Source organism: Eriocheir sinensis, chromosome 9 (genome assembly GCF_024679095.1).
Source record: "Eriocheir sinensis breed Jianghai 21 chromosome 9, ASM2467909v1, whole genome shotgun sequence".
NCBI lineage: Eukaryota > Metazoa > Arthropoda > Malacostraca > Decapoda > Varunidae > Eriocheir > Eriocheir sinensis.
In genome coordinates, this window is record NC_066517.1 from 18,919,050 (window position 1) to 18,920,292 (window position 1,243).

At 55.5% G+C, this 1,243-nt stretch overlaps 1 protein-coding gene and 1 long non-coding RNA gene across 21 annotated transcripts in view; one reads left to right on the plus strand and one right to left on the minus strand.

The window, feature by feature from the left end:
- Nucleotides 1-1,243, minus strand: part of LOC126996075 (calcium-activated chloride channel regulator 1-like) — a 55,714-nt gene that overhangs the window by 13,282 nt on the left and 41,189 nt on the right. For 2 of the 20 annotated variants that reach the window (XM_050856146.1, XM_050856145.1), the window contains exons 4-6: nucleotides 892-1,045; nucleotides 567-735; nucleotides 52-175 (exon numbers count right to left, since the gene is read on the minus strand). The exons of 16 other annotated variants lie outside the window; for them this stretch is intronic. In XM_050856146.1, the coding sequence (XP_050712103.1) occupies nucleotides 52-175; nucleotides 567-735; nucleotides 892-1,045 (447 nt within the window). Of the gene's footprint in view, nucleotides 1-51; nucleotides 176-566; nucleotides 736-891; nucleotides 1,107-1,243 lie in introns of all 20 variants that reach the window. 2 more of the 20 variants (XM_050856162.1, XM_050856147.1) reach the window with 2 other exon arrangements.
- The window catches only part of LOC126996078 (uncharacterized), a 27,516-nt gene that overhangs the window by 12,903 nt on the left and 13,370 nt on the right, over nucleotides 1-1,243 (plus strand). The window lies entirely within an intron of this gene.

Consider the following 1,243-nt stretch of genomic DNA (forward strand, 5'->3'; position numbering starts at 1 on the left):
TCGGGCGCTACGCCCCGGGCTACTGCTGCTATTGCTGCTAGTGACACTCACACTGTCCAGGGTCGTGAAGGACATGAGGGAGGTGGTCGCTGTCTGCTGGCTGTCCGGCACAAAGCGGCAATTGTCATCCGGGAGGCCGTCCACGTAGCGGCAGGAACCCTCGGTGTTCCGGTCCCTGCGCGAGAGAACAGGCATGAGACACGTGTGTGTGTGTGTGTGTGTGTGTGTGTGTGTGTGTGCGTGCGTGCGTGCGTGTGTGTGTGTGTGTGTGTGTGTGTGTGTGTGTGTGTGAAGAAGAGCGTGCGTATGTTGTTCGATGATGATGTACATGCGGGAGATGTGTACATGCGTGTGTACATGCGAGTGTGCAAGCGTGTGTGTGTGTGTGTGTGTGTGTGTGTGTGTGTGTGTGTGTGTGTGTGTGTGTGTGTGTGTGTGTGTGTGTGTGTGTGTGTGTGTGTGTGTGTGTGTGTGTGTGTGTGTGTGTGTGTGTGTGTGTGTGTGTGTGACCGAATAACTGTTCGCCTGTCTGTGTCACCAGTATCGGTGTGCGTATCAACACTCACTCGTATCTGCCGCTTATCTCCTCGTCGGCGCAGTAGTTGGGCCTCACCACCACGTCCTGCTGTTCGTTCCACGTGCGGTAGAAGAGAGGGAAGCGCTCGTCTGCGGGGTAACCCACCTCGTCGAAGACGCCCCATCGCAGCCGCGCCCACGCCTGCGCCAGCACCTTGCCTGCTCCCCGGCACGGAGGGACACCAGGTCAGTTATTTTACGTCGCCGTTTATCTATATATTATTTTTATTTCTTCAGAAAACTATTCAGTTACTCCGGTACATGGAATGGATTAAGTTGACATTTTATCACTCAAGCAGGACATGAAGCTCGCACCTCTGGGCCCCCATACGTCCTCGGCGGCGGGGTGGGTGAGGTAGGTGGGCGTGAGGTGGATGTACTGGCCGGGCTCGCCACAGCCCCCGGGCTGCACCGTGTACACCTGGTCCCCGTACACCGGGTTCTTCAGGTCCACTCTCAAGTCGCTGTTCTGTAGGGAGAGAGAGAGAGGGAGAGATGCAACTGCTGAAGCTGCATGGCGGCGGGGACACCTGAGGCACCTGACGTGGCCATCAGCTACACCCTCAAGACGCTGTTCCTTGACGCGAGGCAACATATTCTTCAGAATATCATTTGCTACAACAATTTTCCCGAGTGATACCAGCCGTATATATTTTTACATGTTACT